The 18,434-nt window shown below is 54.2% G+C and overlaps 1 protein-coding gene across 9 annotated transcripts in view; it reads right to left on the reverse strand.

The window, feature by feature from the left end:
- Positions 1–251: 251 nt before the first annotated feature.
- Positions 252–18,434, reverse strand: part of LOC134761118 (uncharacterized) — a 67,901-nt gene continuing 49,718 nt past the window's right edge. The window contains exons 2-5 of one of the 9 annotated variants that reach the window (XM_063722632.1): positions 13,015–13,078; positions 10,905–11,169; positions 10,678–10,782; positions 252–3,648 (exon numbers count right to left, since the gene is read on the reverse strand). In XM_063722632.1, coding sequence (XP_063578702.1) covers positions 3,269–3,648; positions 10,678–10,782; positions 10,905–11,169; positions 13,015–13,078 — 814 coding nt within the window. In that variant the 3' untranslated portion in view covers positions 252–3,268. Of the gene's footprint in view, positions 3,649–5,626; positions 7,395–9,550; positions 13,079–13,564; positions 16,728–18,434 lie in introns of those variants that run through there. The other 8 variants (XR_010139382.1, XM_063722633.1, XR_010139379.1 and 5 more) reach the window with 8 other exon arrangements.

An 18,434-nucleotide genomic window follows, 5' to 3' on the forward strand; every position in this document is an offset into this window, starting at 1 on the left:
GGATTGCTTCAGGTCAGGAGCTCAAGACCAGCCTGGGTAACATAGTAAGACTCTGTCTCTACACAAAAAAACATTTTTTAATTAGCTGGGCATGATGGCACATACCTGTGGTCCCAGCTACTCAGGAGGCTGAGGTGGGAGGATCACTTGAGCCCGGTGGTTGAGTGAGCTGTGATCACACCACTGCATTCCAGCCTGGCCAACAGAGCAAGACACTGTCTCAAAAAAGGAAAAAGATTCATAACGCAGTTCTCTACATGTGCAGACACACAGCTTTTTGCAGTGCCCGGTGCCTGGCACAAGTCCAGGGAAGGCTTCAAGCCGGTTGGCCCTGGGGAGTCCTTTCGGCCTGGGGTTCTCTGCAGGCCCCGCTCCTTCCTGCCTCCTTCCTCCCTGGATTCCTCTTGTCCCTTTACCAGCAGCGGCCGTCTTCTCAAGCAAGTCAGGCTTCTGTTAATACTAACCTGAGAAAAACTCAACTGGGAAGATAGAGCTTCATTTTAAAAACCCACAAGACTTTTGTATTATAAAATAATACTTAGTGTTGAAAAGATCGACAAGCAAAATGAGCAAAATGAAAGTTACCCCTAACCCTACCACTCAGAGAATGCCAATGTTGCACCTTAGTTCATTTCATTCTGGGCTTTTTTTCATGTTATGTAGCTTTTAAAAAAAGTTGGGATCATATTGCATAAGCCATTTGATAAACGTGTCACTTCACACTGTTTTATTACCTTTCCCCTGATTGCTATTTACAGTAGATCTTGGAACAATGTGGGTTTGAACGGGGCAGGTCACTTACACACAGATCTTCTTCCACCTCTGCCATTCCTGAGACAGCAGGACCAACCCCTGACCCTCCCCTCCTCCTCAGCCGGCTCAGTGTGACGTCGACGACAAGGAAGACCCTCGTGATGATCCACTTCCACATAATGAATAATAAATATATTCTCCTTCTTATGATTTTCCTAACAACAGCTCCTCTTCTCTAGCTTACTTTACTGTAAGAATACAGGATATAATACATAGACCAATTATGTGTTAATTAACTTTATGTCATCAGCAAGGTTTCTGGTCAACAGTAGACTATTAGTAGTTAAGTTTTTGGGGAGTCAAATGTTATCAATGGATTTTCAGCTGCATGGGGGTTGGCGTCCTTTAACCCCTGAATTGTTCAACAGTCAACTGTATTTTTCCACAAGATCAGCTTTAAATTTTGTTTATTTATTTACTGTTTATTATTATTGTTATTTTTTGAGACAGGGTCGCGCTCTGTCGTCCAGGCTGGAGTGCAGTGGTGCCATCCCCACTCACTGCAACCTCTGCCTCTGGGGCTCCGGAGATCCTCCCACCTCAGCCTCTCGAGTAGCTGGGATTACAGGCACATCCACCACGCCCAGCTAATTTTTGTATTTTTAGTAGAGACAGGGTTTTATCATGTTGGCCAGGCTGGTCTCAAACTCCTGGGCTCAATTCATCCACCTGCCTTGGCCTCCCAAAGTGCTGGGATTACAGGCGTGAGCTGCCACTCCTGGCCTTCCACAGGATCATTTTAAAGAATATTTTATATTCCACTGCACTAATGCATTATAATAACCAAACTCCAGTCGTAAGCCAGCAGGTAGTTTCCAAGTGCTGCCATGCGCAAACATTTTTGTATACTTGGCTGGCTATTTCCTTTGAGTGAATTCCTAGAAGTAAATTTTAAGGAGTAGATGTAGAATCTTAAGACTTTCACCATGTCAGGCCGGGTGCAGTGGCTCACGCCTATAATCCCAGCATTTTGGGAGGCCAACCCTGGCGGATCACTTGAGGTCTGGAGTTTCAGACCAGACCAGACGGTGAAACCCAGTCTCTACCAGAAATACAAAAATTAGGCTGGGCACAGTGACTCACGCCTGTAATCCCAGCACTTTGGGAGGCCGAGGTGGGAGGATCCTGAGGTCAAGAGATTGAGACCAGCCTGGCCAACATGGTGAAACCCCGTCTCTACTGAAAATAAAAAAATTGGCCGGGCATGGTGGCGGGCACTTGTAATCCCAGCTACTCAGGAGGCTGAGGCAGGAGAATTCCTTGAACCTGGGAGGCGGAGGTTGCAGTGAGCCTTGAGATCAGGAGTTCAAGACCAGACTGGTCAACATGGTGAAACCCCATCTCTACTAAAAATACAAAAAATTAGCCAGGGGTGGTGGTGCGTGCCTGTAATCCCAGCTACTCAGGAGGCTGAGGCAGGAGAATCACTTGAACCCAGGAGGCGGAAGTTGCAGCGAGCCGAGATCACACCACTGCACTCCAGCCTGGGATTCAGAGTGACACTCCGTCTCAAAAAAACAAAAAGAATTAACTCCCATATATGAGGAAGAACACTTTTTAGGCTGCTGTCAATGAACAAAAGCAAAAACAGGATTTTAAAAAGAGGGAAGGAGAAAAAGAGTAGTACGGGAAGAGTGATTTTTGTTTTTACACTTTTTTAGCCAATAGATAGGTGGGTGGCTGGGCAAGGCCCCACTAGGCTGTCTGCCCCTGAGCTGGCTGGCGGGGGCTGTGGGAGGCCGCCCTTGCCTTCTGGATTCTCTGGGAAGCCAGGACAGTTCAGCCGCGCCGTATGTGAACGGTGGACTCTGTGTGAGGTCTCTCAGGATCCCTTTCCTTGGCCACAGCCCTTTATTGAGGGGGGTCCTCAGCACTCCCTCCTCAGAATGGCTCCCAGTAACTACCTCCTGGGGTTACGATCGAACAGTATCTGTGCCAACACCTATAAACGTCAGAGCATTGCAGTTACTTCTGCTATAACTCTTGTTTCAGAAAAGCTAATTTGTTCCAACATGATTGACATAGTAGGGTACAATTTGAGGTAAGTGTGAATTTTTCAATTATTTATGGGCAGTTTCATTTCGGGCATTGTGCTGGCCACGGAGACCTGGGGAACAGGGGTAGATGGCACCCGAGGTGAAACCTACGGCAGCGGAAAAAGCCAGCACCCTGTGCCCGTTGGCCTGGGTTTCCTCTGGGTCTCGGATGTCGGGAGACAGTTTTTCACTGGTTTCCCACATTTCTGCAAGTCTCAGGAGCAGATGCGCCGATGGCCTTTTGTTCTGGACTCTTGTCAAGGATGTGTATATAGTGAAAGTCTTGGCGCACAGGGACAGTGCCTCCCTCTGGGGCAGAAGGGAGATTTGCTCGCTGTCCCGTGTAACAAAGATAACGTCTACCCCGGGAAAGGTTGGGCAGGTTTGCTTCGCAGCCACTCATGAGAGACCAGCGTTTCCTAAGCGCGGGGATCCTCGGTGGTGAAGCAAACCCCCTGTGCCACACAATCCACTTGGGCCTCTGCGTAGCCCCTGTGGGGTTTGGGGAGCAAAGGAAACGGGAGTGAAGAGGAAGCTCGTTCACACAGCAATGTGCCGAGCCGTGAGTGACAGAGTCCTTTGCCCTGGGCCAGGGTCTCTGGTCTTCTGCCAGTGTCCTTCAACCACGGCAGGCTCGCCTGTGAGCTTGCAGGCCAGTGAAAGCTCAGGCCTTCCCAGATCTTCATACGAGGAGGTCTTTTCAGCTCAGTAAGTGGACTGTGGAGCGATGGTGTTCCGCCTGGCCCAGGAGGGAGCTGCAGGGGAGGCGAGGCTGGGGCACTGGCACCCGTAGGTCTGTCTGGGGAGGCAGGAGGGCAGGAAATGAAGTGAAGGTTTGCCTGGGTTGGAAACAGCCCCAACAACTCCCTGGCCGAGAGCCGCCTCTTCCCTGAAGAAGGAAGCCTTGGGGAGCAGTCCCTGGGGCAATGTGAGGAGGGGCCTCCTCCGGGCAAGCTTGCAGGCCTTCAGGGGACCTGGGCAGGGCTTCTCGAGAGACAGGAAGGTGACAGCGAGGCCAAGGCCGGCAGGCAGGGCCTGACCCCGAGGGGAATCTCTGGGCGCCAGAGGGAAGCTGGAAGTGTCTGGCCAGGGGCCAAGGGGGCTCCTGCAGAAGCCCCCAGACAAGGACTTTCCCATTCTGGGTCCTGCTCACCTCTCTCATTCCCCATGAGCTTGAGGACCCCCATTTCAAGTAGAAAACAGCCGTCCAGAGAAAATCCCCAAACATGAGAGCCCTCTGCACAGCCCCTCTGCACTTCCCACCCAGCACGAGAGCTGGAGGATGCTGCTCCCAAGCGGCAGGCTCTTCCTCATGCTCTTCTGGAAACTTTCCTCCTCCCTGAGGCAGCCCCAGCAGAGCTTGGACTCCAGCAGTGTCCAAAACCACACAGAGCACCTGGGCTCCAGCTCCTGGACTCCAGCAGTGCCCAAAAGCCGCACAGTCCCGGGATTTTGATGAGTCAACACCAACACGTGTCCCAGGGCTCACAGCACTATGCAGGTTGGCAGTTGCACAAGCGCCCTGCCAAAGGGGCCCTGGCTTCACGGCTTCATTTATTCTTGTTACTGCTCCCGGCATGCCCTAGCCTGGGCTGAGTCCATGGCTGCGAGGCTCCTGTCCACCTCACGGAGGCAAGTGAGGCCAGCGCCACCCGGGCCCTGCTTTTCTGCTTTCTCCGCTTGTCTTTGGCCCTCCTGGACAGAGGAGATGGTAGTCTCAGCATGGGCCTGATGAGGCACAGCTGGGGGCTCCTGGAGCTGCCATCTACCCAGGACAACCGTGTTCCCATGTCCCTGGGGGCTCTGCGCTCTCCTTAGTTCAAGGTCTGGTCCGCACACCTGGATCCAACCCGTACATTTGCTCAGCGCTCCCCTCCCGCCCTCCCCACCTCCTCCTAGCCTTCCTAACCCTCTGTAGGCATCTGATGAAAGACCATATTTCAGGTCCTCAGAAGGATAAAGTAGGTTATTGGTTTTTAAATGTATTGATCACTTATACAGAAACACAGACTCACAGATATGGATAAAAACACCTGAGTTTTAGTTTTGCCTCTCACTTCTGCAGAGGGCTGGTGGGGAAAGAAGGAGAGGCTCTAATCAAAGAGCAAGAGTTTGGGTTTTTCCTAATACTTTATGCAAAATACAGTGATCTTGACTCTGAAGGCACAGGGGCTGGAGGTGGGGGCGTCTTTCCCACACCAGGTTCCTCTGAAAGCCAGGCTTGTGGCTGAATGTCAACATCCAGTTTCTTTGGAGAGCCGCACTCAGGCCCCTGTGCTGGTAGGGTCAGTTGGGTGAGGGCCTGCCTCTTGGCAGAGGGGCCAGAATAACTGAGGGTAGGTGGCCTAATTGTCATCATGTGACCAGGGCTGTGGGGATTGGCTGCCCCTTGCGTGTTAAAGGGTATGACACATTCAAAGACTTTCCAGGCAATAACGGCTTATGAATGTTTTTAAAGCAGTTTTTTTTTTTTAAGTTAATCTCGGCCAGGCGTGGTGGCTCACACCTGTAATCCCAGCATTTTGGGAGGCCAAGGCAGGTGGATCACTTGAGGTCAGGGGATTGAGACCAGCCTGGCCAGCACGGTAAAACCCTGTCTCTACTAAAAATACAAAAATTACCTGGGCGTCGTGGCGCACGCCTGTAATCCCAGCTACTCGGGAGGCTGAGGCAGGAGAATTGCTTGAACCCAGGAGGCAGAGCGATCATGCACTCCAGCCCGGGCAACAGAGCGAGACTCTGTCTCAAAAAAAAAAAAAAAAAAGACCAGCCTGGGCAACAAAGTAAGACCCTATCTCTATAAAAAATAAAATGTTTTTTAAAAAGCAGATCTCATATTTAGATGAAGCTAATATAATAGTAACTGTGTTATATGTAATAAATGCTATGATATAACATCACAATATATTGATTCTTAGGTAATATGTATCAATTATTATAATGTAGATATTGGAGCTGACATTTAACTCCTCTCACACAGTCAGATTACATCTGGGCTCTGCAGGCTTTAACAACTTGGAGAGTTGGTATAGTGTCAGAATTTTAGGAAGCCCTCCAATCCAGACCCCCGTCTTCTTTGCCCTTGTGCGTTATGCTCGGCAGTAGGCTGATTCGAACTCAATGCTTCTGCTTCTCGAAACTGCATTCTCACAGACTTCTCTCCCCATCTCGAAATCACAGTGCTTGAAGAAGTTATCAACTTGCCAACTGCTGCATGAAACACCCTTTACCCGCATATGAGAAAACACCTTTACCTGCATATGAGAAACACCTTTACCTGCATGAGAAACACCTTTACCCGCGTATGAGAAACACCTTTACCTGTGTATGAGAAACACCAGCTCACCTGGCCCAGCCAGTCTGCGAGGATCCTTGAAGGGACAACAGTCTCCTGAGCCCTGTGGCCAGACCCACCCCCTCACCCTTCCAGAATGATTCCCTCAGCCAGAATCAGGCTTTGCCACGCCATCATGTCAGTGATCTGGCCCTCCACCCAGAACCACCCCAGATTCTCCTTCCAAATAGTTTGTTTCTCTTTCCATACCCACATTTGGGGGGCGGTGGGGTGGGGACGCTAACATTTGCTGAGAATCTACGATGTGCTAAGCTAATAGGAATTACATCTACTCTCCCCACTGTGCAGACATGGAGACTGAGGCTCAGCTAGGACGTGGCTTGCCCACAGTGACTCCAAAGCTCCTGCTTTTTCCCCCAGCACCCACTCTGCCTCCTACAGCTCAACAGTAGCCCCTCTCTCACCCTGCTCCTCCAGCAGGAAACCAGGAGGGCCAGGCTAGATGTTGCCTGAAGGCTCGCCCCCGGGCCTCGCCAGGTCCCGGCAGTTTATGCTGTCCCTGGCACCTTGGGGCCAAAGCCGTCTCCGGACCCTGGAAGCTGAGCTTTCACTTCAGTGACAATGTCCCTGCAGGCTTATTAGTCATCACCCTCTTGCCCCCTCCTCCAACTCCAGGAAGTGTGAGTGGGAACTGAGGCCGAGGAGTGAGAACACTCCAGGTGCACCTGAGGAAGCAGTTTCAAGGGGTGTGGCTTGGTAAGATGTCCCTTTTTCCTCTAAAGGGAGAGTCTGGCATGTGTGGGCTGAAGAGAGTGTCCAGGTCTGGCTCCTCCTCACCTGGAGGGAACACGAGGGTCACAGGTGGGTGAAGCAGGTGGACACACCTTTCTGTGGAATGCTTGAGGTTGAGGTGGGGTACGTTTATTTTTAGATATACTGTCCTGTCTCTCTCCCCTCTCCCACCCTTACCCTCTTCTCTGGTTACAGAAGGAAACGAGGGAATGTGATACCTTCCAGTCAATAGCAGGTCCACCTTTGAAAGAGCAGGGCTGAAACCATGGAGGCTGGTGTGGCCAGTGCCGCCTGGGCCCTGCTCTTCTGCCCTCCTGGGCAGGGGAGGGGGTGGTCTCAGCATGGGCCTGATGAGCTACAGCTGGGGGCTCCTGGGGCTGCCATCTGCCTGGCCTCGTGACCCAAGAAGTTAGATCGAGGGATAGTCAAGCTGGTCCCTTGGTCACGCAGCCTGGCTCCTGACGCAGTGGTGACAAGAGCCGAGATTTGGGGGATTTCCAGAGCCAGCCCAGGGTGACGTGGGCACACCTGCTGGTCTTCCCAAATAGGTCATCATTCGGCAAGAATCATCTATTGTCATGTCCCATACACCTACCCTGCCCCAAATTTTCTTCAAGGAGGTTGTACTGGGGTGAATGCATGTCCCCCAAAATTCATGTCACTCAGAACGTGACCTTGTTTGGAAATAGGGTCTTTGCAGAGGTTATTAGTTAAGTTAAACTGAGGTCATGCTGAATTGAGGCAAAGCCTAATCCAGTGACTGGTGTCCTTATGAGAAGAGGAAACAGAGACACACGCACAGGGGAGAAGATGGCCACGCAACACAATGGAGGCAGAGGCTGGAGGGACATGGCTGCCAGCCCGGGAATGTGGAGAATGGCCAGCCACCCCTGAAAACCAGGAGCGAGGCCAGGACGGCTCCACCCCAGAACCTCCGGAGGGAGTGTGGTTCTGCCCATGCCTTGATTTTGGACTTCTGGGTTCCAAACTGTAAAAGAATAAATTCCTGTTTGTTTGAAGCCACCAAGTTTGTGAACACTAAGGCAGAGGCCTTCCTGGATGGCCCTCACTGATTCTTGTCTGTTGCCCAGCACACAGTCATGCCCAGGGCCACAGACCCTGTTGCTAAAATGCTCCTCCTTCCATGTGTAGATTCCACTAGCTCGTGACCCCGTGAGGGTGTGGGCCCGGCACACAGGACCACGTGAGAATGTGGCTGTCCATTGCCGGGCTGCTCCTCTGCCTGCATTCTGCCGCCCATGCACACCGGGGAGCAGAGCTCACCAGACCTCTCTTCTGTCCCCTGGCCAGCTTCAGCTGGTGGCTCCTCTCCCCAGGGAGCAAGGGGATTAAGGAACAAGTCTCACTTTCCAGCCTGATGGGCTAATCTCACTCCCTTTTTTCTCTTTTCAAATTTTGTCTGGATCACTTTCTTCAGGATAGTCACCTGGGCTAAGCATAGTGTCCAGTATCAAAATGAGAGGCCTGGCAGTTGGTCCTGGATCGTGGCTGGGAGCTCACCCAGGAAAGAGCTGGGATGGGGAGGGGGTCTCCACCTTTTCCCAACCACCTGCAGAGTCTTTAATCCACCCATCATTTTTAGGCTTCCTGAATAATTATTCTATTTATTTTATTTTATTTTTTTGAGACGGAGTTTGGCTCTTGTTGCCCAGGCTGGAGTGCAGTGGTGTGATCTCAGCTCACTGCAACTTCCACCTCCCAGGTTCAAGCGATTCTCCTCCCTCAGCCTCCCAAGTAGCTGGGACTACAGGTGCACACCACCAACATTTCTACTAAGTTTGTATTTTTAGTAGAGATGGGGTTTTTCCATGTTTGTCAGGCTGGTCTTGAACTCCTGACCTCAGGTGATCTGCCCGCCTCGGCCTCCCAAAGTGCTGGGATTACAGGCGTGAGCCACCGCACCCGGCTACATTGTCAGCTTTGCCTCCACCATTAGACCATCAACATTAAAAGAGTTAATTGACCACAACTGTCCAAAAAAGTGGTGACGTCCTGGACAGAGCAAGCTCATGTTCACAGACTTCTGACTGTAGAAGGAGGGTCAGAGCCGCCGATCAGAACACACCAGCTCTGCTTCCAGGTTCAGGAAATGATCCTAAACACAGAAGGCACTTTGGGTACAAAGCCTCTGATCTGGGCATTACCTGTAACAGGGACACCGAGAGTAACCCAGTGTCCAAGTTAGTTCAGTTATGGTGGCAGCCAATGCAGTATCACGTGGCCTTCAGAAATGTGTGAATGGAGTTTTGTAATAATTGGGGAGACATTTAGGTTTAAAGCTAGGTCATGGCCGGGCACAGTGGCTCATGCCTGTAATCCCAGCACTTTGGGAGGCTGAGGCGGGCGGATCACAAGGTCAGGAGTTTGGGACCAGCCTGACCAACGTGGTGAAACCCCGTCTCCACTAAAAATACAAAAATTAGCCAGGCACGGGGGCACGAGCCTATAATCCCAGCTACTCAGGAGGCTGAGGCAGGAGAATGGTGTGAACCCAGGAGGTGGAGGTTTCAGTGAGCCGAGATCGCACCACTGCACTCCAGCCTGGGTGACAGAGCGAGACTCTGTCTCAAAATAAATAAATAGATAATAAAAATAAATAAATAAATAAATAAAGTTAGGTGGTAAAGAGGAGATCGAACTATATCTAGGATATGATAGATTTAAACTATGGATATGAGGTATGTATGAGGAACAAGCCAAAAATCTCTCAACGCATTAATAGGGTTGTTCCTGGGTGGTGAAACATTGATGATGTTTTTCTTCTCTCTACTTTTAAGTATTTTCATATCTCCGTGGACAGTGTGCATTACTTTATAATGAAAAAAGAAACCCAGTAAACTTTATTTTAAAAGATGGCTTTCGGCCTGGGTTGGGCTTTCTGTCAGAACCCCGCGTTGGAGAGCTTTGTGGGCCCACCCTGTCTGAGAAGATGGCCCACCCTCATTTGGTCCCCATGGTGACCGCATGTATGTGTCCCCTGTGGCAGAGGTTCCGCCTGGGAGCAGCGGTCTAACTGGGAGCCAGGAGTGTGCAAAAACAACCGAACAGACGTGGACGCTCGGCAGCAGACAGAGAGGGCGCCGGAAACCCGGGCTCCGGGATGCACCTGCCGCTCACCGGCTGTGCCAACGAGGACCTCCCTTCTCTCTGGGCCCGCACTTCCTCCACGGTAGAATGAGGACTTCAGATGACACAGTCACCAGGGTCTCTTCCAGTTTTAAAATTATGTTAAGATCCTCTTATTCTTTCAAGCTTTACCAAGGGAAGCCCCACCAAAGGACACAGGTGGCAAATCCGGGGACCTGGATGCTGGGTCACCGACTTCATGTTCTCGCTGACTTAAGGCTGGGTGAATGGAATGAGTTTAGATCCCTAGACCTCCAGGCCCTCCTGTGCCCCGGGGTGGCCCTGCTCCACGGGGATGCCCGTAAGAAGATGTTGCGTGCGTAGGCCTCATGCCCTGCTCCACCACAGAGGTGAGATGAGACGGGAAATGAGCTAATTGGTGTGAGAATGCTTGGCACTTTTAGAGAAAGGAGAAACTGAGTCCCAAGAGAATGACAGTGGCCTTTGTGTGACCCTAGTACCAGGGCACCTGCTTTCGCCGTGGCCTCGGACAGGGACCACATACAGCAGGTGCCGGGGCCTCCAGCCCACCCACCTCGTGCCTGAACTGTGGAATAAGGAGCTGCAGAGGACAGGTTTTGGAGTCATGCTGACCTGGGTCTGAATCCCAGCTCGGAGGGCTGGCTTCCACATCTGTACATGGGCATCCTCTTTTACGTGAGTGTCTAGGGTCGAGTCCTCCCAGAAGCAAATGCTGAGCTGGTGGAAGGAATGCGACGGCTATAGGGGAGTGGCACCTGCTTAAGGAGAAGGAGGCCGGGCCGGGCAGGAGGATGTGGTATCTGGTGAGGAGAAGGAGGCTGGGCAGGAGGATGTGGCACCTGGTGAGGAGAAGGAGGCCGGGCCGGGCAGGAGGATGTGGCACCTGCTTAAGGAGAAGGAGGCTGGGCCGGACAGGAGGATGTGGCACCTGGTGAGGAGAAGGAGGCCGGGCCGGGCAGGAGGATGTGGTATCCGGTGAGGAGAAGGAGGCCGGGCCGGGCAGGAGGATGTGGCATCTGGTGAGGAGAAGGAGGCCGGGCCGGACAGGAGGATGTGGCATCTGGTGAGGAGAAGGAGGCTGGGCCGGGCAGGAGGATGTGGCATCTAGTGAGGAGAAGGAGGCCGGGCCGGGCAGGAGGATGTGGCACAGCCGACACAGCCACAAAGCTCCTACTCATGGGGCGCTCTGGGGGGCAGACCGCCTGTTGGAGGAGTCTTGTGGGGTGGAAATGGTGAGGTCACTGTGATGCCACTTTGCTTAGTCATCGGCCACAGGGTCACCTGGAGAAGAGCATGAGCTCATCATAAAGGCAAGGCCCACCCTGAAGGGGCCAGCAGCTGGGGGCTGTCCACTAACCACTATCCTTGCAGCTGGACAGCGAGGCCCCTCCGAAAGGCCGTCTCCACCTGCCACCATGAAAGGACCCGGAGCAAAGGATGTCGTGGGCACTCAGCCCAGGTGATTGCCCTTCTTTTGCTTTGGAGCCAGACAGAACAGAGCTCAAATTCCAGCTTTGGGACAGTACGTGGCCCAGAAGGCTGTAACTGCAGAGTTACACTCTCCAGTTTCCCTAGATGGCCCGACCTGGCCCGTGACTCGGGGATGATGGGCGCACGTGCTCGTCTCCTGGAGCCTCAGTGTGCTCACATGAGAGGTGGGGCAGCGCTTTGTACTTCACGGGGCCATGGGGACAGGCTCAGGGCCTGGCACTCTAGTGACCGGCTTCATGCTGGGTCACTGACTAGAGAATCCACACACCTTTTTAGTCCAGACTGAGTAGGCAAATCAAACTTAATAAACATCCAGCTTCCTGCCCGAGGTCAGCCTAATTGTCCTAAGTCTGACTGAACTTTATTCACAGCACGAGGCATAAATGATATAAAGGTAAGCAATTTTAGGGGACCCAAAAAACGAGGGACTCCTACTTGGGTAGCTTAGAAGGGGAATCTGTCTTGGAGATCCTGGCTTTGCTGCCTCAAATCCAGCTGTCTATTCAAGCCAAGTCTGGGAGAATCTCATGATCTTTTACCGTTGCTCCAGTTTACTTACACCCCACACCCACACTAAGCTCTTCCTGCCTCCCACGGAATATTAACTTACAACTGACTCCAGACTCCTGCCCCTATGCAAACCCAGCAGTATGCGGGCCTAGGAGGTTTTTTGGCCCCAAGGAACTAGAGAAGCCACTCATTTTGTCCCCTCTCATTCACCCCATTCTATCCCCATCAGATGCCTTGGGAGGGGAGAAGGAAGGACAAATGGGTGTCCCGTGACCCAACCCAGATGAAGACAGAGCCATTTATCACAGAGACCCAGACGCATCCTAACTCGAAGATAGGCATGTTGAGGGGAGCTGGAAAGCAGAAGGGAAACGGGCGTGGGCAGGGAAGAGGTGAACAGGAGCGCGCACGCCCAGTTCTCCAGGATCTCGTGCTTCTAATCAGGATCCTGTAAGAGTCAAAGGGGATGCACGAAAGACCTGGGCCTGGAAATTCACTTCCGGACTCCTCCTGTATCCTGGCTTGCCCCGTGTGTGTCTCCCTCCTGCATCCTGGCTCCTGGCCTTGTGTGTCTCCCTCCAGGGATGATGCCCGGATGGAAGGAGGAGCCACGTTCCTCCACAGGTGTCCTCACAACAGGTGTCCTCACAACAGGTGTCCTCACAACAGGTGTCCTAACACTCCCGCAGCCCCTCAGCATCTACAGGCTCACTCCCACTCTACAACCTTTCAGATAGGTGTTATCCCCATTTTACAGATGAACGAGGAAAACAGCTCGAAGAGGCTGTGACTTTGTGGCGATGCGGTGGCAGAGCTGGGATCAAGCCTGGGTTTGTAACGCCCTCCTGGAGTCTTGGCCGTCACAGCAGCCTCGCCTTCCTGGCATTGGAAAGAGGTCAGCTACCTGTGCTCAGTCAACAAGATGTCCAGTGCTTAGTTTGGTCTCACCTGGATGCTTCTTTCTCCTCTAGAGATGGAAAACTGTGGTCCTGAAAGCGTCACCAAACAAAACCTGTGGAAAGGTAATGGGGGACCCATGAGCAAGAGCTGACATAGAAAAATGACCACGGGCCGGGTGCAGTGGCTCACACCTGTAATCCCAGCACTTTGGGAGGCCAAGGCGGGCGGATCATCTGAGGTCAGGGGTTCGAGACCAACCTGGCCAACATGGTGAAACCTCGTCCCTACTAAAAATACAAAAAAAGTTAGCTGGGCGTGGTGGCAGGTGCCTGTAGTTCCAGCTACTAGGGAGGCTGAGGCAGGGGAATGGCATGAACTTGGGAGGCAGAGCTCGCAGTGAGCTGAGATGGTGCCACTGCACTCCAGCCTGGGCAACAGAGCAAGACTCCGTCTCAAAAAAAAAAAAAGCGCAAAATGTTCACGAAGGCCAAGCTGGGCCTTAGTGTCTGCAAATTCCCTTCAGTAGGTCCCTCCTGCTGCCCTGTCCAGGCGCCCACAGGATGCTCCACATCCCTCTTTACCTTTATGATTTTCTTACCTCCAGGAAGAACGGGATCAGCTCGTCCATCCAGAGCTGGAGGGACTGTTGGGGGACCATGCCACTTCCCCATGGTATCCGCATTATTATGGCGTGGCCCAGGCTTTGGCCTGGGGCCATGAACAGACTTTCAGCTTCTAGAAGCAAGAAGTCACAGGGCCTCCATGACCCTCGGAGACGGCACCGCAGCGTCAGCTGCCTACTCCTCGCTGGACAAGGCTGGCTCTGCTTAGGAACGCAGAAACCCTGAGTCCTTGTCCTGGGCCCCACGGTGTCTGAGCATCGAAGGTCCCTGCTCTGGGACCAGTCACCCCACAGACACCCCACATTCGGGAATCAAGTCTTGAGGAATCAGAAGCAGAGATTCACACTGTGGCAAAGAGGGGAGCGGAGGTATCCCCGTTTTCCTTTGCTGAGAGCTACACCAACTGCCCTCTTCGCGTTCACAACCTGCTTGGGGTCCCTGTCCCTCCTCGCTTGTGCCTGTGAGTTCCAAGAGGTGGAACTGGGGTGAGCAGAGCCCCCAGGTCTCCAGGAGCAGCTCCACCTCCTCAGAGGTTACAGTCGCTCCCTCCTACCCAGGTTCCACCTTCAACCCACTGTCCATGCCAGCTCCCTCAGGCCAGTCTCCCAGACTGTCCCGGGCTCCCTGCACCCTGGCTCCAGCTCCCTGCCCTGGAAAGAAGAAGTCCACCATCTGGTGAGGGTCTGCCATGCGTCTGGGGTCTGCCATGCGTCTGGGGTCTGCCACGCGTCTGCACTGAGGTTCTGCTACACTTCTGGGGTCTGCCACGCATCTGCACTGAGGGTCTGCCATGCGTCTGGAGTCTGCCATGTGTCTGGGGTCTGCCACGCGTCTGGGGTCTGCCATGCATCTGCACTGAGGGTCTGCCACGCGTCTGGAGTCTGCCATGCGTCTGGGGTCTGCCACGCGTCTGGAGTCTGCCATGCGTCTGGAGTCTGCCACGTGTCTGCACTGAGCAGATATTCTAAGCACACCACCCCTTTCCGAAAGATGGCATACAGTGCATTTCTGTTCCTGCCTCTCACCCACATGCTTCCGCGCTTCCCAATTCCCTGGGATCTGCTTAAATCTCACTCTCTATCCCCCATTCATACACCCGCAAGGTCGCTCCCTCTGGGGCCCTTTCTTCCCCATTCTTCCCAGCAGTCCAAAGCTCTGGCGGGACAAGGGCAGCCCCTGGGGAGGGAGGGGAGGGAGGGGAGGGCCCAGGAACCCAGCTAGGAGGGTGGCCCCCCCATTTCCAGTGTGACCTGTTCCCATTCCCCCATGTCTCCTCCCATCCCTCCCGCCACTCAGCTCAGGCTGATGAGGAGCAGAGCAATGGGTGTATCGGTGTTTTCTTTCCTGGTGGGGGAGTGGGGTGGGGCTGAGGAGAGAAAGGGGTGATTAGCGTGGGGCCCCGCCCTCTTTTGTCCTCTTCCCAGGTTCTCTGGCCCCTTCGGAGAAACAAATGCACTTGGTTCGGGCCAGCCGCCTGAGGGGAGGGACGGGCTCACGTCTGCTCCTCACGCTGCAGCTGCTGGGCCGTGGAGCTTCCCCAGGGAGCCAGGGGGACTTCTGCCTCAGCCATGAAGGGGACACGCTGGAGGAGGGTCCCCTGGGTGCCCCTGAGCTGCCTGTGTCTCTGCCTCCTTCCACATGTGGTCTCGGGTAAGTGATGGAGACAGCAGGTGAGGCTGGCTGCGGGGAGCACTTGGGGGAGGTGGGAGCTGTCAGAGAAAGAGAGGTCCGGGGAGAGAGAGAGAGAATAGGGGAAAGGGAGACAGTGAAGAGGAAGAGAAGAGAGAGAAAAAGAGGGAGAGAGAAAGGAGAAAGAGATGAATGTGACAACATGGGGGGAAGGTGGAGACAGACCCAGAGAGGGAAAGAAGAGGAAGACAAGAGGGAGAGAGAAGGAAGAGTGGAGGCCGGGCACGGTGGCTCACGCCTGTAATCCCAGCACTTTGGGAGGCCGAGGCAGGCGATCACCTGAGGTCAGGAGTTCGAGACCAGCCTGGCCCACGTGGTGAAACCCCGTCTCTACTAAATATACAAAAATTAGCTGGGCGTGGTGTCGGGCGCCTCTAATTCCAGCTACTCAGGAGGCTGAGGCAGGAGAATCACTTGAACCTGGGAGGTGGAGGTTGCAGTGAGCCAAGATGGTGCCACTGCACTCCAGCCTGGGAGAGAGAGCGAGACTTTGTCTCAAAATAAATAAATAAATAAATATAAAATAAAATAAAAAATAAGAAGAGGAGAAAAGTGGGGAAGAGGAGGCGTGAATTGGCAGATTCGGGACAAGATCTGAGGGGAAAGACAGAGGGAGAATGCTCGAAAGAGAGAGAAAAGAGGACAGAGGGCCAGAGAGCAGCCCGGCGATGTCTGGAAGGATCCATGGTGAGAGCCCGGGCTTACTCGTGGAGAGAAAGACAGGCAGAGCCAGAGCAAGAGGAACAGAGTTAAGGAGAAAGATGTACACCCTTGTGTACAGAGCCGGAGGTAGAGGGGATGCCAGGAAAGCTGGGTGATGGAGACGGAAGGAAACTCATATAAAGCCACAGGGTGAGACGACGAGACAGGTGAGAGACAGACAAACTGAGGCCCCTGGGAATGGAGAGAGGAGAAGATCAGGAGACAGCAGCAAGCGAGGGAAGCGACAAGGAGGAGAGGGGCAGGCCGGCCGGGAGGGCGGTGCGGAGGAGGCGGCAGGGCGCAGAGGGCCGGGAGGTGCTGGCCGTGGGCTTCTTACTTCTGAGCTTGGGTTTAAAAGCCACCACTTGGGTCACGGCCTTCCCTGGGGCTCGTAGCCCCGGCATTGGCCTTGGCTCCTCCATGTACAGAGCTGGGAGCGGAGGGGATGCCAGGCCTGTGGGAGCCGTTCCCTTGGGGGCCCCCATCCTCTTCCCCACACTTTCCAGGCTGTCCCTCCGGCTTCAGGACCAAGTTTTCATTCTGTATTTCTGGGTGTCTGAGTCTTTGGGGGAGAGTCTGGGGTCCAGGAGAGGGTAAGGGGTCCGGAGTTCAAGCTGGGGTTAGAGTCTCAGCTCCTGCCCTGCCTCCCAGCAGGCTGGGAACATCCGCCGAGGGAAAATATTTCTGGGGCGCATTTTCGAGGAGCTTCCTGGGAGTGAGTCAGAAGGTGAATATGCCGTTTAAAGGCTGCAAGAGAAACCATGCTGGTGAAGCGGGCCCTTCCACCTCGGAATGTTTCAGGACTTGGCTGCAGGCAAGGGAAACTGCCACCACCTCCTTACACCTCCCTACCCTCCAGCACCCCCACCCCACCCTGGCCACACACCCCCGCTCGAGTGCTCATCCCACCGTGAGGACGTGGAGGCCGGAAGGAGCCACCACATGGCCTTGCCCTGCAGATGTGGTTGAAGGGGTCTCCACGGGAATCACGACTCCCAGAGCGAGGCTGGGGGTTGGGGCGCCAGGGAGGCAGCTTGGATTTAGAAGCCCCAGTGCCAAGTCTTTGCCATGAACCATTCTGGCCCCTGTGACCAGGCCCTGCCTGGTGTCTCCCCAGGGCCCCGGTCCCCTGTGTAAAAAGCAGTGGTGAATGCTGGACCTCCTGATGCCTAAGTTCTTGAGTTTCAAAATCTGCGATTTAAAGCTGACCCCAAATGTGTTGGGTACCAGCTGGACACTCAGCTCCATGTGGGGCCAGGAAGTGGGGTCTGTAGAGAGGAGCCCAGAGGGGCAAGACCTGGGGTGGGCGTGGAAAAAGCACGGGGGCATGACCTGGAGAAGGAGTGAAGGACTGTTGGTGTGCAAGGGCGTCTCCGTGACAACCCGAAGAAGCTAGGCATGTCCTGGAGCGCTGAGTCATTTGAGGAGCTGGGCCAGGAGAGGAGGTGGTAGTGGCTGGGAGATGGCACCCACACATCTGACCGGGCATGACCAGGGCGAAGGACTGTTGGTGTGCAAGGGCGTCTCCGTGACAACCCGAAGAAGCTAGGCATGTCCTGGAGCGCTGAGTCATTTGAGGAGCTGGGCCAGGAGAGGAGGTGGTAGTGGCTGGGAGATGGCACCCACACATCTGACCGGGCATGACCAGGGCTTTGGCAGGACAAGCAGTCACCAAGGGCAGGCGGGCAGCCCCCACCCCCACAGGGCAGCCGCTGGAGGACTGGCAGCCAGCCAGCCCCGTTCCTTTTGGCTCCCTGAGGGGGCTTACAGATGACCTGCCTATATTTGAGTCTAGGGTCTGCTTGCACACTTGCCGGCAGGACCCTCACCCAGGCTGGGTCACGCTGAAGCCCCAGGCCAGAGGAAAAACCCAGAGTTTCCACAAAGGAGCCGCCGCAATGAGGGTTTCCTTAAGGAACAGCCCTGGCTCTCGAAGGTTAAAGGATAAGGCACAGCAGACAGAGGTGGGCTAGACAAGGACAAATGGAAATTTGGCGTCTACTGGTCGCCCCAGGCAGGAATGACTCAGAAGGAAGCCTGGCTGTCCTGGTTCCATGCCACAGGGAAAGGCAACTGGGTCGAAATAGGCCTTGGTCTCCAGCACTATCAGTGACCCTGGGGAGGTGACAGGCTGGAGCAAGTGCAGGACAGGCAGGGGAGGGGACGCCGGCTGCAGTGCACCCTGCGGGGAAGGGTCTTTATGGGCCCCTCCTCGGAGAACCCCCCGTCTGTCTGTCAGTCTGGGACAGGCCACCTCAGCTTGCCACCAAGGACACCAAAACTCTCCACAGACCCCTCTGCCCCTCTGGGAAACCCCACTGTGCTCCAGGACACTCAGAAGGAAAGGATCCCTGGACAAGAGGTCCTGCCAGGAAAATCAGCCAAATTTTGGCCAATGACCAGCAAGGTGCACAGGGAAGAGCAGGGGCTGAAACTCAAAGGTCCAGCGTCAGC

Source organism: Pongo abelii, chromosome 2 (genome assembly GCF_028885655.2).
Source record: "Pongo abelii isolate AG06213 chromosome 2, NHGRI_mPonAbe1-v2.0_pri, whole genome shotgun sequence".
NCBI lineage: Eukaryota > Metazoa > Chordata > Mammalia > Primates > Hominidae > Pongo > Pongo abelii.